This window comes from Engystomops pustulosus, chromosome 2 (assembly GCF_040894005.1).
Source record: "Engystomops pustulosus chromosome 2, aEngPut4.maternal, whole genome shotgun sequence".
Taxonomy (NCBI): Eukaryota; Metazoa; Chordata; class Amphibia; order Anura; family Leptodactylidae; genus Engystomops; species Engystomops pustulosus.
Window position 1 is genome coordinate 38,240,316 of NC_092412.1, and position 14,276 is coordinate 38,254,591.

General features: G+C 43.0%; 1 protein-coding gene and 1 long non-coding RNA gene across 2 annotated transcripts in view; one reads left to right on the top strand and one right to left on the bottom strand.

Annotated features, from left to right (window-relative positions):
- The window catches only part of LOC140117506 (uncharacterized), a 28,243-nt gene that overhangs the window by 10,268 nt on the left and 3,699 nt on the right, over positions 1 to 14,276 (bottom strand). The window lies entirely within an intron of this gene.
- The window catches only part of SGCG (sarcoglycan gamma), a 145,092-nt gene continuing 137,755 nt past the window's right edge, over positions 6,940 to 14,276 (top strand). The window contains exon 1 of the mRNA XM_072134299.1: positions 6,940 to 7,128. Within this exon, the coding sequence (XP_071990400.1) occupies positions 7,081 to 7,128 (48 nt within the window). The 5' untranslated portion in view covers positions 6,940 to 7,080. The remainder of the gene's footprint in view (positions 7,129 to 14,276) is intronic.

Here is a 14,276-nt window from a genome sequence, read left to right on the forward strand (position 1 = left end):
AACCCGAATCGGGCCCTTAGTAAATGACCCCCATTCTGTACATTGTACAGGTGGGGGCATGCTTTTTGCCTCTGTCTGTAGAGATCTGTCTCTTCTGTCTTTTGCTGATTAATGTATATACGGATGGAGGCCACTGAAGGCAATGGGGGACAGATGCAACAGTAATGCATCCATCCCCAGCCTTTGCTGAATGTATGTTCCCCAGTGCTGTAACTGTCCACATATGGGGAAACACCCTGAACATCGGGGTTCACTCCTCTCCCCGCTAAGGGAAAGAAGAGGGCGATACATTCCATTGTATGGTTCATACACTGGGATACGACCTATTTTAAATCCATCCCACGTATCCTTGCCACAGAGGGCTAAAATGAGATCAAGCTTAAGCTGTCTCAATTAGTGAATAGTTTAGAGGAAAAACCCAAAAAAGAGCAGGTACAATTTTTGGTAAAAATGATTGAATAAGTATAGGAGTGCATTTAGTAAGATTTGGGCTCATTCTATCACGGGACACAATGGATACATATTTTATAAGTTGTAAATGCTTTGCGGTATATATGCGGTATATATGATTTTGCGCTGTGCACGCTGTTTGCTGGGAGTAATGATATCATCCAGGCTCAGGAATAACGGATGCAATACTGCGGTTTGTTGACATCTTTGCTTCTACTAAACGCCCTTTCAACGTGAGACTTTTGCAGTTCGGCGTCTAATTTGTTTTACGTGTTCCAGGGCGGAGCGACCATTGAGCGGTGACTGTTACACAGCGGACACCGCACAATCTCCCCCATAAAGACTGAGACACAAAATGACAATGTGCTTTCTCTATTGCCCTTTCTGCAGGCCCCTTCACCTTCCCGCTGTCCTTTAGGAGGACCCTTATTTTCCGCATGCCTGGCTGTCATGCTTCCTACTCTGGAAGTAACTGTCCTTCCAGGTCTCACACATTCGTTTTCGTTTTCTGAAATATCAAAAATTATGATGAGGGATTTGTTTGTGCGTTTATATAACGTATTCAATATATTTACTGTAAAGAAAGACAGTCAGATAGATAGAAGACCATGTCCTGAGAAAGGACGCCCTCTGCTGAAAGCCGCCATATTGGACCTAGGGTTAGTCTTTACAATGTCAAGATGTAACTTATTGAAGAAGAATAGTATGAAAAATTGATTGCTTTGTAATATCTCTTGTATATCGAAAGTTATCAACACAGAAGAATCTCTATAGACTCTCATGCAGGTTCATAACACTCACATCCAGCACCTTCCGCTCTGGGTTCAGCACCATGGACAACACGTCACATAGCTGTGCATCACAGGGAACGTTCCTGATTGTTGTTGTAACTTTCTGTGTTGATAATTTTTGATAATTCAAATCAGGCTGGGGGCATTATTATTAAAACTGGGGCAGGCTGGGCGCATTATTATCAAGACTGAGGCAGGCTGGGGGCATTATTCTCAAGACTGGGGAACGCTGGGGGCATTATTCTCAAGACTGGGGAACGCTGGGGGCATTATTATCAAGACTGGAACAGGCTGGGGGCATTATTATCAAGACTGGAACAGGCTGGGGGCATTATTATCAAGACTGGAACAGGCTGGGGACATTATTATCAAGACTGGGGAACGCTGGGGGCATTATTATCAAGACTGGGGCAAGCTGGGGGCATTATTATCAAAACTGGGGCAAGCTGGGGGCATTATTATCAAGACTGGGGCAAGCTGGGTGCATTATTATCAAGACTTGGGCAAGCTGGGGGCATTATTATCAAGACTTGGGCAGGCTGGGGGCATTATTATCAAGACTTGGGCAAGCTGGGGGCATTATTATCAAGACTTGGGCAAGCTGGGGGCATTATTATCAAGACTTGGGCAGGCTGGGGGCATTATTATCAAGACTTGGGCAGGCTGGGGGGCATTATTATCAAGACTGGGCAGGCTGGGGGCATTGTTATCAAGTCTTGGACAGAGTAGGGACATTTTCAATACCGGGGCAGACTGGGGGTGTTTATTCTATGATTTTGACAGGCTGAGGGAAATATTATAGAAGACTGGAGTAGAGAAGTGGCATTAGAACTTATGGGACAGAGTAGAGGCATTAATCTTATGACTGGGGCAGGCATAGGGCATTATTATCAAGACTGGGGCAGTCGGAGGGCATTATTATGTATACTGCGACAGTGTAGAGGCATTATTATCAAGACTGGGGAGTTTGGGGACATTATTATTAAGACTGGGGCATGCTAGGGGCAGACTGGGGGCATTGTTATCAAGACTGGGGCAGACTGTGGGCATTGTTGTTAAGACTGGGGTAGGCTGGGGCCATTATTATCAAGACTGGGGTAGGCTGGGGCCATTATTATCAAGACTGGGGCAGGCTGGGGCATTTTTATTAAGACTGGGGCAGGCTGGGGGCATTGTTATTAAGACCTGGGCAGGCAGGGGGCATTATTATCAAGACTTGGGCAGGCTGGGGGGCATTATTTTCAAGACTGGGGGGCATTATTATCAAGACTGGGGCAGGTTGGGGGAATTTTTATTAAGACTGGGGCAGGCTGGGGGCGTTGTTATTAAGACCTGGGCAGGCAGGGGGAATTATTATCAAGACTTGGGCAGGCTGGGGGGTATTATTTTCAAGACTGGGGGGCATTATTATCAAGACTGGGCAGGCTGGGGGCATTGTTATCAAGTCTTGGGCAGGCTGGGGGGCATTATTTTCAAGACTGGGGGGCATTATTATCAAGACTGGGCAGGCTGGGGGCATTGTTATCAAGTCTTGGGCAGAGTAGGGACATTTTCAATACCGGGGCAGACTGGGGGTGTTTATTTTATGATTTTGACAGGCTGGGGGAATTATTATAGAAGACTGGAGTAGAGAAGTGGGATTCGAACTTATGGGACAGAGTAGAGGCATTAATCTTATGACTGGGGCAGGCTTAGGGCATTATTATCAATACTGGGGCAGTCAGAGGGCATTATCATGCATACTGCGACTGTGTAGAGGCATTATTATCAAGACTGGGGAGTTTGGGGACATTATTATTAAGACTGGGGCATGCTAGGGGCAGACTGGGGGCATTGTTATCAAGACTGGGGCAGACTGTGGGCATTGTTGTTAAGACTGGGGTAGGCTGGGGGCATTTTTATTAAGACTGGGGCAGGCTGGGCCATTATTATCAAGACTGGGGCAGGCTGGGGGCATTGTTATTAAGACTGGGGCAGGCAGAGGGCATTATTTTCAGGACTGGGGCAGGCTGGGGGCATTGTTATCAGGACTGGGGCAGAGTAAATGCATTATTATTAAACCTGGGTCACAGTAGGATCCTTACTAATACTGGGTCAGAGTGTGGGGGAGGGTTAAGGAGGTACTGTATAGCTCCATTACAGTTTGGGGGGCACAGTATTAGGGATAGCAGAAGAATAACATTGTTAGGAGACAATAAAAAAGTGAAGAACATAAAATGTCTGTGTGGCGTGTGACTGGAGGAAGTGACAAATTATTGGTGGAACTAATGGAGAAGAAACGGAACGGGAACAAGCACAATCCGAGGATACATCGCCTAAAGTAACGGATGTTAAAGGTAGGTTCTAGTGCTGCTTTCCATTGTACCATTTCTCTTTTTACTTGCAAATGGGATGTGATTGCAGCAGCCAATCAGTGCTCTGAACATGGAGGCACCGCCCACGTGGCAATAATATGGTAAATATGATAAAATACTGACCTTTTAGTATAAAAATTACTCAAAAAATGGATAACCCCTTTAATTTGGTATTCTCTTTTTTGTATCTTCACACCCAATTCTTAACATTCTTAACATAATGGATCAATAACAGATCAGTTTGGGTCCTACATCAGTAGTTTCCAGAGCACTTCTTCATAAATTGGCACATCCACTATGTATTGCACATCACTGAGACCTGTGATTTGTTGGTATTGGACAACCCCTTTACATTTGACTGCCAATGCATGTTTCATCACAATACCCCTTTTATGAATACATAATTTTTATGTATATATTTTTTTTTTGCAAAAGGATTCTCTACCCTCTTTATTAGCCAAAATGTCTGAAAATGGTTCTATTACGTGCAGTTATTATGACATTTTATGATAGAATAATCTCCGAACAAGGACATTGTAACAGCACCGCAGCTCACATAAGGCTCAGCTCCAGTGATGTAGAGGGAAGGCGCCGGACTAGATTCATCCTATAATTCTGTGCCTACACTTTATACCTGACCATCTATCTTGTTAATGGGTGTAGTACTATACCCCGTATAACAGACTGAGAGAACGATATATAATGAGTCAAACAATAGAAGTTCAATGACTTCATCCAAACTCTTTATCTTTTTTATTGCACCTTTAGATTTCTTCCCCTTGTGCAACTGTATTGTCGCTTTCTGTAAGAGTCAGTCGCCTTTAGAGAAAAATTGCCGCTATATTTCACCGTAGACTGCGCGGGGAGACAATGTATTATGGGTGCGGAGACAGAGTGTGACCTCGGGTGACCTGATATTATCCTAATGTAACTAACTCCCCCCCTATAGATAAACAGTCTAACAGGGTGGGGTACAGGGAGTCAGACCCCAACTGATCCCATTAAAGCTTGTCAGTAGATTTGGGTCCAGAAAAATCCCTTTAAGGACATTGCATCTGCGGTTCAACCAATACATTTTCCAATACAATAATGGAAGCCTCAATGCTACTGTGACCATAGTATCATAGAAAAGTAAATTTTCATTCAATTATAGGGAACCTGTCATCAGGAGCCCTTGTTCTTGCTCCTCCATGTCCGCATATAGAATAGTGTACCCATTGCCAAATAGTTTTTATAGTAAAATGGCTTTTTCCAAATAAAGATATGTTAGATGAAAGTATCTATATGTAGAGCTGTGTTCCTAGTCCCCTGGGAGCGGCCAGTGAGGAGCGGGTCAGACATGTATGACGTCCTTAGGGAGGAAGCGACAGGGAAGGGGGGGGGGGATATGAGGGACATGGGAGGTTTTTAAAATTTGAAATTGAAGTTTGATGGAGCGGTTTCTTGAGCAGGGGAGGGATAACCGCTCCTCACTGGCCACTCCCATGGGACTAGGAAAACAGTTCTGCATTCAGAAAGGTAAACTTTCATCTAACTTTTTCATAATAATCCACTTTTACTATAAAAACTCTTTGGCAATGTGCACACTATTCTCTATGGGGGCATGGGGAAGACAGAAAAAGGGCTTCTGATGACAGGTTCCCTTTAAAGGGGTTGTGCCAAGTTGCATTGGATCCCCTACCCTGCAGGATAGAGGATAACAATTTGATAAGCGATGATCTGACTTTTGGGAACCCCAATGATGTGGAGAATAAGAGTTTGATGCCCACTAATGGAGGGAGTGACTGATGGAGCATGCGTCCTTCCTCTTCATTCAGTGTCTATGGGAGCACTATATTATACAGAACACAGGGCTGTGTCTCCACCACCCACAGGGACAATGAATGGAGCAGCAGGAAATATGCTCAACAAGTCACTCCACCATTTAGTGAGAATGGGACCCCCATCCTAATCATTGGCAAGGGTCCATTTTGTGCAAGATGGAGGGTCCCTGCAGTCGGACCCCCACAAATCAGATTATACACATGAAACTAGGTGGACATTAAGCATGGTGGACTTTAGGAGACTAGTAGGTCCGGTATGTGTGAGCACAATTATTCCCTGTTCATATGACTCTGCTATCACTACTGCATCCTCTATTATCTATCACTCATCTATCTCCTATCAGCTACACTATCTCATATCTATCTATTATTTCTATCTATCTCATATCTACCTTATATCTATCTCCTATCATCTACACTATCTCCTATCTATCTATCTGTCTGTCTATCTATCTCCTATCTATCTATCTATCTATCTATCTATCTATCTATCTCCTATCTATCTATCTATCTATCTATCTATCTATCTATCTATCTCCTATCTATCTATCTATCTATCTATCTATCTCCTATCTATCTATCTATCTATCTCATAGCTATATATCTCATATATATCTCATAGCTATCTAACTATCTATCTATCTCCTATCTATCTATCTATCTATCTATCTATCTATCTCATAGCTATATATCTCATATATATCTCATATCTATCTATCTATCTATCTATCTCATAGCTATATATCTCATATATATCTCATATCTATCTATCTATCTATCTATCTCCTATCTATCTATCTATCTATCTATCTATCTATCTATCTATCTCCTATCTATCTATCTATCTATCTATCTATCTATCTATCTATCTCCTATCTATCTATCTATCTATCTATCTCCTATCTATCTATCTATCTATCTCATAGCTATATATCTCATATATATCTCATAGCTATCTAACTATCTATCTATCTATCTATCTATCTTCTATCTATCTATCTATCTATCTATCTCACATCTATCTATCTATCTCATATCTATCTATCTATCTATCTATCTATCTATCTATCTATCTATCTATCTATCTATCTCATAGCTATATATCTCGTATATATCTCATAGCTATCTATCTATCTCATATCTATATCATAGCTATCTATCTATCTATCTGTCTATCTATCTCCTATCTATCTATCTATCTATCTATCTATCTATCTATCTATCTATCTCATATCTATCTACTATTTTCTCTCTCTGATCCATCCCATATCTATGTACCTGTTATCTATGTCAGTGCCTCTTCTCCATCTCTCTATGGGACAGGCTATAGACACATGCCAGGCTGCTGGGTGTGTGCTGGGCAGGATGACTGCGGTGCCCTCCTCTGCTGCACAGTGAGCGGGAGGGAGAGGGTTAACCCCGGTGGGTGCCCCCAGATGTTGTCCCCAGCTGCCGGTCACGTGGTGTGAGGGGCACCCGCACCCCTGCCCGGAGGAGGAGGAGGAGGAGGAGGGCACAGGTGTCTCCCGGCTCACACCCTGCACAGCCGCAGGAGAGGAGCCGCCTGCAGCACATCGCACCCTGACACCCGGGAGGACGGAGGAGCGGGGAAAGTTGCCTGGATGAAGCCCAGTCCGTCCCGGCACCGACATCCCCCTGGGAATGAATTTAGAATCGGACACCATCTCCATAGAGGAACCGGGACATCAGGTGAGCGGAGCCAGCACCCTGCCTGCACCCTGCCAGCACCGTGTACATGCAGATAGTGATCTGGTATTACTGTATATGGGTGCAGGTAGTGACCTGGTATTACTGTATATGGGTGCAGGTGCTGTATGTATTACTGTATATGGGTGCAGGTAGAGACCAGGTGCTGTATGTATTACTGCATATGGGTGCAGGTAGTGACCTGGTGCTGTATGTATTACTGTATATGGGTGCAGGTAGTGACCTGGTGCTGTATGTATTACTGTATATGGGTGCAGGTACTGACCTGGTGTTGTATGTATTACTGTATATGGGTGCATGTACTGACCTGGTGTTGTATGTATTACTGTATATGGGTGCAGGTGCTGTATGTATTACTGTATATGGGTGCAGGTAGAGACCAGGTGCTGTATGTATTACTGTATATGGGTGCAGGTAGTGACCTAGTGCTATATGTATTACTGTATATGGGTGCAGGTAGTGACCTAGTGCTATATGTATTACTGTATATGGGTGCAGGTAGAGACCAGGTGCTGTATGTATTACTGTATATGGGTGCAGGTAGTGACCTAGTGCTATATGTATTACTGTATATGGGTGCAGGTAGTGACCTAGTGCTATATGTATTACTGTATATGGGTGCAGGTAGAGACCAGGTGCTGTATGTATTACTGTATATGGGTGCAGGTACTGACCTAGTGCTATATGTATTACTGTATATGGGTGCAGGTAGTGACCTAGTGCTATATGTATTACTGTATATGGGTGCAGGTAGAGACCAGGTGCTGTATGTATTACTGTATATGGGTGCAGGTAGTGACCTGGTGCTGTATGTATTACTGTATATGGGTGCAGGTAGTGACCTGGTGCTGTATGTATTACTGTATATGGGTGCAGGTACTGACCTGGTGTTGTATGTATTACTGTATATGGGTGCATGTACTGACCTGGTGTTGTATGTATTACTGTATATGGGTGCAGGTGCTGTATGTATTACTGTATATGGGTGCAGGTAGAGACCAGGTGCTGTATGTATTACTGTATATGGGTGCAGGTAGTGACCTAGTGCTATATGTATTACTGTATATGGGTGCAGGTAGTGACCTAGTGCTATATGTATTACTGTATATGGGTGCAGGTAGAGACCAGGTGCTGTATGTATTACTGTATATGGGTGCAGGTAGTGACCTAGTGCTATATGTATTACTGTATATGGGTGCAGGTAGTGACCTAGTGCTGTATGTATTACTGTATATGGGTGCAGGTACTGACCTAGTGCTATATGTATTACTGTATATGGGTGCAGGTAGTGACCTAGTGCTATATGTATTACTGTATATGGGTGCAGGTAGAGACCAGGTGCTGTATGTATTACTGTATATGGGTGCAGGTAGTGACCTAGTGCTATATGTATTACTGTATATGGGTGCAGGTAGAGACTAGGTGCTGTATGTATTACGGTATATGGGTGCAGGTACTGACCTGGTGTTGTATGTATTACCGTATATGGGTGCAGGTAGTGACCTAGTGCTATATGTATTACTGTATATGGGTGCAGGTAGAGACCTAGTGCTATATGTATTACTGTATATGGGTGCAGGTAGTGACCTAGTGCTATATGTATTACTGTATATGGGTGCAGGTGCTTACCTGGTGCTGTATGTATTACTGTATATGGGTGCAGGTGCTGTATGTATTACTGTTCATGGGTGCAGGTAGAGACCAGGTGCTGTATGTATTACGGTATATGGGTGCAGGTACTGACCTGGTGTTGTATGTATTACCGTATATGGGTGCAGGTAGTGACCTAGTGCTATATGTATTACTGTATATGGGTGCAGGTAGAGACCAGGTGCTGTATGTATTACGGTATATGGGTGCAGGTACTGACCTGGTGTTGTATGTATTACCGTATATGGGTGCAGGTAGTGACCTAGTGCTATATGTATTACTGAATATGGATGCAGGTAGTGACCTGGTGTTGTATGTATTACTGTATATGGGTGCAGGTGCTGACCTGGTGCTTTATGTATTACTGTATATGGGTGCAGGTGCTCACCTGGTGCTGTATGTATTACTGTATATGGGTGCAGGTGCTGACCTGGTGCTTTATGTATTACTGTATATGGGTGCAGGTGCTCACCTGGTGCTGTATGTATTTCTGTATATGGGTGCAGGTAGTGACCTGGTATTACTGCATATGGGTGCAGGTGCTGTATGTATTACTGTATATGGGTGCAGGTGCTCACCTGGTGCTGTATGTATTTCTGTATATGGGTGCAGGTGCTGACCTGGTGCTGTATCTATTACTGTTTATGGGTGCAGGTACTGACCTGGTGCTTTATGTATTACTGTATATGGGTGCAGGTACTGACCTGGTGCTTTACGTATTACTGTATATGGGTGCAGGTGCTGTATGTATTACCGTATATGGGTGCAGGTATTGACCTAGTGCTATATGCATTACTGTATATGGGTGCAGGTACTGACCTGGTGCTTTATGTATTACTGTATATGGGTGCAGGTACTGACCAGGTTCTGTAAGTATTACTGTTTATGGCAAGAGGGAGTGACTTGGTGCTGTATGTTTTACTTTATATGGATGCATGTAGTGACTTGGAGCTGTATATATTACTTTATATGGATGCATGTAGTGACATGGAGCTGTATATGTTACTGTGTATGGGTGCAGGTAGTGAGGTGGTGACTTGGTAGTGATTTAACATGTATATGGGTGCCAGGAGTCATTCAGCTCCTGCTATGATGCACATGGGTGCAGGGGGTGCACAGTAGTTCAGTTTTATAACCTGGTGTTATCTATTTGTGTAGTACTGACCATGTGTTACACCTGTGTGCCAGTGAGAGCTGGATGGTCACGATACATATCACACATGATATAAACAATCGCAGCTAAATAAGGAACAGATAATTGAATTCTATAACATGCTGCTTGCAGAAAGGATGCCATGTACAACCTGCTTAGCTGCTCCTGCTCTATAACATGCCACATTCAGAAAGGATGCTGTGTACAACATGCTTAGCTCTTCCTCCTCTATAACATAACTTACAAAAAGGACATTACGTACAATCCACTCCGCTGTGCTCCGATACTGCTAACAGCCATGACAGGGCAGGGCGCCGACACTGCCTGCTCTGTCACTCTTATCACAGCAGCGCACAGGACGGTAAAGCGTCCCAGCGCTGGCAGCGAAATGATGTCATTATGCTGCCAGCGCTGGGGAACCTTACTCCGTGTGCGTTGCAGTGATCAGCCGGAGGAACGCGGAGTCTGAGATGAGTGTATATATTTATTTTTTTAATTCAGCGCATCCACGGGGCATAATAGATCAGCAGGAGGCTGATTTCCTGCCCGCTCCTCCCATAAAACTCCGCAACCAGCCCGAAAGTCACTGCACAAACTGCGCCCGCTACCACAACCCCCAACCCACCCCGCGCCCGAACTCCAGCCTGTTCTGCCCGCTATCGCACCCAATCCCCCCCCCCCCGGAAGAACTCCGGCCGCTCTCACCCCCCCCCCGCTCAACTCCGGTCACTGCCCCCCATCACCCCCTCCCCTGGAACTCATGCCTCATAACCACACTGCCCCGAACTCCAGATGTTGCATTACCCCCCACCCCCTGGAAAAACAGACACCTGAGCAAGAGCAAGTAAGACAGTGATGGCCAACCTATGACACGTGTGTCAGTGCTGACACGCACAGCCATTTTCTGTGACACGCGGCCGCCGGAGAGTTAAGTTTCATCCTCGGCTCCTACACAGCCAGGTGCAGTAGCCGGGAGGCTGAGAGATTGTCCAGCACATTGTAATAAATAGACGATGTGGAAAATCCCCATATACTGCCAGACTGTAGTACATGGTAGGATCAATCACACAGCCTAGAATTAAAGTACCCTAGAAGTTAAATAATTATACATATTTGTTATTTAAACTATAAATATCACAAAATTATGTTTTTTTGTCAAGCTGACACACCACCCGAGTTATGCTCGGTTTTTTGGTGAATTTTATGTATGTATTTATGTATATGCATATTATATTATAAATTTATATGTGCATTTATATATAGCAGTGTGAGGACTTATATTTTACTTCTCATTTATTTATTATTCCATGTCGTGTACTGGGAAGCCGGATTTTAATACTTTCGCTGTGCGGTCCAAATCATTTGTGTCCTTTATTCTTTGGTTCGATAAAATCACAGAAAATACCAGATTTGTAGGTTTTATTGTGTTTTAATACTTTTCCTATCATTAAAAAAGTGTACGAAAAAGAAAATAGTTTCGCCATCTTGTGACGCTAATAACTTTAGTGCACGGAGCTGGGGAGGGGTGATTTTTTTGCTTAATGAGCCGTTGTTTTCATTGCTACCATTTTGAGGACTGCGTGACCTTTTGATAACTTTTTATTACTCTTTTATGTGATGTAAAATGGTGTAAAAGTGGCGTTTCAGTGTGTATAGGACTGCTGTAATCCGAGCTCAGACAGTCCTGTGAAAATTTATTCTAAACTAAACCGTCAGTTTTCAGGTTAAATTGCCGTACTGGCACTTTGCCATAAGTAATTAGGTTTTGGGTTGCAGTTTGGGCACTCGGTCTCTAAAAGGTTCGCCATCACTGCCATAGGGTATATCCCACTATCATAATCTACTGCCAAAAGCTTTCAATAAGACGTGTGATAATCTACCGGAAATATGAGATACCAATTAATCCTGTGACCATGCCAATATGACTCTAACCCACCCATGTGACTCTTTACAGGTCTTTGAACTCATTACTCAAAGATATATTACTGCATTGTGCTAAATCCCCCGGAATACAGAAAGACATCAGTGTGATCCGATAACATTGGTGGTTGTTTGTGGACCAAAATATTCATGACAGGTTCCCTTTAGGACCGATCTATGGTGATCATGTTGAAATTTGTCTGTTTTGCTATGATACCTTTAGGGATCGAGCACTGACTGTCAGAATGAAACGCATTCTGAAAAGTTTTTTGGATGGGAAACTTTTACTCAAGTTTCAGGGTTTTTTAAAAAATATTTTTCTTAAAAAAACGCCTGATATTTTGACTTTGAAGCATCAACTCCCATAATCCATATCACAGAAGTACGGAGCGGCCTCACATTCTGATTTGGCTCCTCACTCCGGGAATAGACTTTCATCCCCAGCGCAGTTTAACTTAAACATGACAATGTCGCTTATCAATATCCCGCAGTGTTAAGGAGCCGGTGAAGCCTGGTAATTCATGAACACATGCCGAGATCAAGAGAATATATGATTTAGGAAAGAATTGTGCATAATTTCTAATTAAAACGCTTTACTAAAATGACATCCAAATCTTTTTTTCCCATGACTGGCAGGTACGGGAGATTTAGCATAGCTATTACTATAATAAGGTAATAGCTTCTGATGGAACAGGCAAAGATAAAATAAGAAAGTCATCTTGATTTTTTGGGAGATATTTGGGAGTCGGAATTAACAGCATTTGTACAAAGTTGAGAATTAAAAGGAGCTGTGGGGGTGACTAACCCCCACCCACTAATTATAGCACCACAGTACATATCTCCATAGCATTTACCCTTACATTACCTGTACAGAATGTATCACTCTGCTACATAGTAACATAGAGGCTGAGGACCCCCATTCTAGCGATCAATCGGACACATTTACTATCTATTCTGCCAATAGCTAACAAACATCCATATTGGCAAAGCCCCTTTAAAGTGTTACAAAAGATACTTATCCACTATTGTCAGGATGGGAGATAGGTGTTTTATTGCTTGAGGTCCGGCCAGTGGACTGATGGGGAGCTGTTAGTCTTCTGAAGTGCCCGAAGTGCCCCGTACTGAATGCAGCACATGTTCAAGTCTAATAGAAGTAGTAGTAGAATAGAGCATGTGCAACTGCATGTGTAACTGCCCTCTATGTAGACACAACCAGGGCCCATTTTGTTCCTAATTGTTGAGGTTCTCAACATACCACCCACCCCCAATGTGACCTGTCTCCCACAATTTTAAAGTGGTTGTAGCAAGTGTGTTTTCCATCGATCACAAGAATGGGGGTCCCATTTTCACTAATTTAATGAATTGGTTGGTCAAGGATGCATATTGCCTGTCCATTCAATACTATGGGAAAGATGGAAATTGCTGAGTACATGCGCACAGGTATCTTGGGTACTCCCGTAGAGAGTGATTGAGGGTACTGGAAGTGCTGTGCTTGGCAATTTCCACCACTTCCATTTTATTGAATAGAGCATAAAGATGCATGCAGAAGCAGCAGCTTCATTCAATTAGCGAAAACGGGACCCACATTTTCGGGACCAGTAAGTGTCTCGGCAGTTTGACTCTTACCGATCAGATATTGTTATATTTTTATATTATTGAGCTCCCTCTTGTGGTAGTTTCAGGTAGCCAGAATCTTATCATTCAAGTTTTGTTGGCATCTCTACCATATTTAATGGGACGTCCAACACAACATGCAATGCTAGTTTTACTGTTCTAAAACAGAATAGGGTTCATCAAGGTTTTATTGTGGTCTCCAAGTCTATTCATGTCCGGCCAATGTCGTGATGGAGCCTGCATTGTGTAATGGGTTATATAATAAAATGGATGGATCCTTAATTTTCATCATGTGTACAGAGTTGAAGGAACATAAGCTTCTTTTTTCACATTGAAACCACTGCAAATGCCCATATGAACACCATATACTGTAGCAGTGTTGAGCCCATACAACACTTGTCTATTATCTGCACCTACTACCATACTCAGAGTCATGTTATACATAGTATATAAACATATATATTGCATGGTGCATAAATATCATCACCAAAATCTAGAAATGTCTTAATACTGCACAAATACATAGATACTACTGCTGTCAGTGTCTATTCTATGCAGATCTCGGTAAGTGCATTGTGTTTATGTGCTCAGGGCCATGAAAAAATAGAAAAATCAATAAAACTGTCAATGTGTAAAAAATGACGGAAGACAAGAATCCATAAGGTCAGCGGTTACTTAAGCCTTTCTGGTGACATCATTGCTAATTTTAGTGAAGAGACTGTCAGAGTAAGCGGCATGAAAAATGTGTGTCTGGAGATAGGAAGTGTTTATGTATCTAATATATAAAGCTGAG